The sequence below is a fragment of the Plasmopara halstedii genome (assembly GCF_900000015.1).
Source record: "Plasmopara halstedii genome assembly, contig: Scaffold_2904, whole genome shotgun sequence".
NCBI lineage: Eukaryota > Oomycota > Peronosporomycetes > Peronosporales > Peronosporaceae > Plasmopara > Plasmopara halstedii.
In genome coordinates, this window is record NW_020189809.1 from 1,133,099 (window position 1) to 1,138,232 (window position 5,134).

General features: G+C 44.4%; 1 protein-coding gene across 1 annotated transcript; it reads right to left on the reverse strand.

Moving 5' to 3' along the window:
- Nucleotides 1-536: 536 nt before the first annotated feature.
- PHALS_05653 (uncharacterized protein) lies at nucleotides 537-954 on the reverse strand (the record flags this gene model as incomplete). Its single annotated transcript, XM_024719233.1, has 2 exons — nucleotides 537-854; nucleotides 940-954. 2 exons carry the CDS (start codon nucleotides 952-954, stop codon nucleotides 537-539), a joined length of 333 nt encoding a protein of 110 aa, XP_024584552.1.
- Between the last annotated feature and the right edge of the window lie 4,180 nt (nucleotides 955-5,134).

Genomic DNA, 5,134 nt, shown 5'->3' on the forward strand with positions numbered 1-5,134 from the left:
ATCACGGAGGGTTCCCAGTGCTTCCATGGCGCGCGTAGCCGACTGAATCTTGGTCTGGTGCTGGATCTCAACGCCTCGAGCGATGATGCCGGGCGCCTTGGCATCATTTACCAGCCAGGCCTCCGTGACGTCACTCTCTTCCTTGTCGGCCATGATGTGCCCCAACAGACCATTCCGCGCCAGGGTCATCCTCATTTTGAACTCCCAGTGGTAGTAGTTACCACTCCCCAGGGGAACTTCAGCTCGCTTGTTGGCCATAGTGGGCGAAGACGTTGCTTGTAGAGAAAGGTTCGGTGCGGCTGTTAACCTGTAAAAACCATACGTATGTGTATCTGCATGACACTCAACTTTTTCAGAATTTGTACTCGTGGATGACATCGAACGCATATGTTCCTCGTTAATCGGAATTGTCTAGACTATCCAGCTGTCGCCAATTGCGCATTTAAGATATAGCAAGCGCACAACTTTTACGCTTTTTGTCTTCTGCGTGAGTGTAATCATGCGCATCCCGCTACCAAGGTTGGAAAGCGTAATAGCTAGTAAGAGCCGGGTACGTCTGAGATCCGGTGGCAGAAAACATCTACAGATTTTCTACAGCGACAGTGCAGATTTTGCCATCTCTCCACTGGTCGTCTATCTTCAAATTCTTCATCGTCTAATGCCTTGTTATTACTAAGAAATACCACGGGGCCATCACCATGAGGCACAAACAAGAGATGACCTATTGATCTGATACACATGACAATCTTATCCCAAGTCGTGCACTGGTCGTTCTTCGAACGCATAGGGATATTCAAATTGGCGCAGAGTGGGAAGTAGTGGTGTGAGCGAACGTCATCGTGGTGACCGAACCCCTATCATGTCGTGTTGGCAGAGGGAGATAAAAGTTTCAAAACAAAGCAGCGAAAACATTTTTGCAGCACTTGTGGTCTTGCAAACGTATGTTGTCGACATGATGTTCGCTACCGCGCACGATGACACGACGCCAGAGCCAAATGACGAGTTTTTTTTGCTGGTCTGAGAATTGCCTGAAGCGCCACGGGTATTCTCTCTCCGCCAAACCAACCTCATGATTCTGACAGACGGTATCATCGTACGTCGCTGTTTTGCGTACATGAGGTTTCTGCACTAGCAGTTGCCGCACATAATATTTTTCTCACACAGCCTTGCTGGATGAAATGGCTGTCTACGTCGAGGATGCTCAGACCCCAAACTATAGACGTCGTTGGCTTGTTTTCTTGCTCTACGGGAATCGCGGTGATATGTTGTACAACGATGGATACGGTAACGGTTACCGGACACAATCTTATATCAGCATTGATCGAGAAAGCGATAGAAAGACGAGCTTAGAGTAGAAATTAAGCGTGACGTTGTCAAAAGTAAGCAAAACCTGGCTCGACAATGAGCTGTTGCAACGTTGGATTGACTTGCAGTTTTTTTCTCGTCAATGTCGCCAGCAGATACTATAAATTGCGCGCTCAAACCAGCTTAGTTTATGTTAACCGGTGCTATTCACAGCATTCCCTTTAACATAATTCCGAAGTGGAGGGAGAGGGACTCTCTCGAAGATGAACGACTCAAGGTCGTAATCTGCAAATTTGCAAATGAAGTAAATTATGTTAGTGGTCTCTAGATCAACATGCCAAACATCCAACATGTTCCCCAAGTTTTATTAATTAACCTTGGACACCTACGAGCCTGCTTTGGGTAATTAAGAGTATGCTCTAGTTCGGTAGAAGTGACTGACCTATGCCACCAACCTTAAAAGACAGAGACGTCGGTCTCGTCACCAGCACACTCCCCAAGCAAAAAGTCTAGCATTCTGTATCACCCAGAATGTTTGTGAATATAACATGTCACTCATGTATGTGGTGAGCACCATAATATGATCCTCTACATAAATTCCTACAACTTCAACAGAAGGAGGATAGATGTACTTGCATGTAATGGCTAAGTGTAGCTTATCGCATCCTCCTCCACTTGAACTCAAAACGTTTTTTCTTGAAGATATTTTGTAGCGATTCACTTTCCAATTAACAGTGAAGCGTTCCAGTGAACAAGTCAAATTTGAAGAGCATTCTAAACGGCAACGAACAGCTCCAGAACTCATTCATTTCCCTTAAATGAATTGGTACGGAGACAAGATGTATCACATGAAGCTATTCTTTCGCTGGCGTCGGATCAACAATCATGATGATCCGATCCAGTGCACCGCAGCTAAGCTGGACTCGTAACGGATGTTTGTTGGCCGTCAGAACAAGAACAACCTGGAGCGTCTGCCTCACCAAGTCATTCTGGTAGGACTTACAATCACGACCAAGTAAAATATTTTCTGGTTGTCGTAGCGCTATTAGAGGCAACAATACAAGATATTCACGTTGCTGCGAACAACGTCGGGAAAATCAGACTCCTGAGCCTGACAAGGATCCCACGAGTCCGAGTCAGATGGATAACCGCCAATAAATATTGTAGAAAGGTCGATCATTCAATTGCTTCTTTTCACGATACCGAGTCGATCGATCCTCGTGATCGACAATTATCTCAATCACCCAACAACGCTATCCGTGAGAGTATAATAACGGAGGTGGTGTTAAACGTGAAAACGGTTGAGAGACTCTGAAAGGTGAACGAGCACTCATCGCGGGCAAATAAAGGCATTGCAGCAGCGTTGGCCCGCGTGTGAAGATCGTTTCGGATTTCTTTTCAGTATTGCTGCAGAGAATAACTCAAACTCGACGTTCTGACCGATGGTACACCTATTGCTCGGCGATGGGGACCCAATGTGAACTACGATATCAACTGGTTCATGATTAACCTGTTTGATTCATAAATAATGAGAAGTAGCGTGGGCTGGCTCACGAACATTTGTTGCGCTTTGTTAAAAAAGGTTAGATCAGTTCTTGATGTTTTTTGTGGTGAGAATGGTTCTCGCCGATTCAGTAAAGGAGGATTCCTTCGATGTCCTTTAACGCTTCAACTCCTACTAGAATCTCCAGGGCGAAAAGATGATTGATCTTCTTGGTGAAGTGGCGAAACTTCACGATCAGCTTGATTATCGACCAAAGAATGGCAGATGCACTCGAAAAAAAAGACTTGAGCTTACCCACGTCAATTGTAGTGTGTAGGTGCATGAATGTAGGGATCAAAGGGTATCAGCATCACCATTGCATTTTAATAGCCTAAACGGTACAATGAATCTTGGAATGCTTAGTACAAGATCATCAACCTTATATACATTCCTATTCTTCTTTTTGGTGCTATCTGCCAGCTTTTTTTTGCAGATCCAGAGCTTTCGTATTTGTCTCGTCAAACGCACAACGGCTTGACTCCAATATCAAGTTGTCGACGTGCTTTTACCACGACTTGTCATAACCTCTTGAGCTGTTATTGGGTTAATATTCGCTTTTAACTATGTAGCAGCATTTAGGTCTGACTATGCCTCCGTTGTCCATGATGGAAGTAGGTACTCTAGGAAAATACCATAGCGGCAAACCCTCAAACGAACGGTCAAACAGAACGTGTTGGTCGAGTCCAGGAGGACATACTGCTTAGTTTCGCTAAGGCGATCAAAGAATGGAATGAGTTTCGCCCTCTCGAAATTTTGCGTTGTACAGCTCCATGCATGTCGCATCAGATTATTCGCAATTTTATGTGAACTGTGGATATGGACAATGTCCAGTAGTTTAAGAGTGCACGCCAAAACCTTGACGTGAAACGGGTGTCATGTTCTGACGTGATCTAAGCAGAAATGATATGCAGGTTGAAAACAACGTCTACAAAGACCTTACCTTAGTTATCTGAAACAGGCGTAAGATATACCATCTTGCTTTCTTGGTCTACTAATACAAGGATGCCACTGCGTTCATGTGTGTCACGCAAAAGTCAGAATTGAAGGTCATACCCATACACTTCCCGCTGACAGTTTGCGCTGCCAACGACCGAAGTGGGGCTTAAGTAGAGCCCTTTGGTTTCACTCTCTGACAATATTCTCAAGTGCCGACATACTTATGCATCTACTTAAACATGTATGATCAATATTATTCCGGGAGGGACTGAGACGCGTTTTGTTACATCCGAGATGACCATCTTGAGGGTTGTCATTGTTTTCGTTGACACGATGACGCAAACCTTCGTCATTTGAACAACAACTTTTGTTGAATCCCCGTAATCAATCGCAGTTAACCACTCTATTGTGTACTTCGAAACAGTGAACACGCGATCTATTGCAAAACGGATGACCTTACAGTGCCTTGTTAAAAGGGTCCTTGAAATACTCAAACATGTTCTGACATGTCTCATCGGACTTGTACCCTTCGACATTTCTTCGCGCAACGAAGTCGTATTTTGCACGCTTATCGTCTGTTTTCTTCGCATTGTCGACCTGGCGCGTGCATCTTTTCGCTCCTGGACTTTGGATCATAGTCCGTATGTCTTACCAATGCATCGGCTATGATGTTTGTTTTGCCTGGCTTGTAATGTATAACAACGTTGAACGTTGCAAAGAAGAAGAAAAATCCGGCCGTTTTCTGCAATAAATGAGGTGTGTATACTGCTGTACGCAGGGAGGCATCATCTATTTACATCGCAAAGCGCTCCTCTCCATGCAAGCACACACAACACTTGACCAAAGTATACTATATTGCAGTAAGCATTTTGTCATAAAGTGGATAGTTTCGATCCAATCGCGACTGATACGAAACAATTCGCTCTCGGCTCTCACAATCGTGTTGCATCAACGCACAACCGATGGAATCATCACTTGCAGTATAGACCTCAAGGAAAGGCGTTTCATGGTATGTAATCGCGACGACGAAAGCATCTCGCAAGCTCTTCTTCTTCACTTTGGCAAATACTGCATGGTGATATTATGCCCACTATCAATTAACTTTGGTTTTAAAAGATTCGTTAGGGGCGCACCAACGCTGCGTAATTGCGCGTAAATTTGTGCATATGGTTGGGCGGGCTTAGCCATTCAATCAGCTGTTTCACATTGGCACAGGCCAATCATTGATAGATTTGACTTTCTCCGTATCTACACGAGCGCAATACATGCCCACAAAGCAACCGGGAAATGGGGTTCAAAATACTGCATTTTGTTCAGTATGATACTAATAATGAATAAAGGCAGAAATCA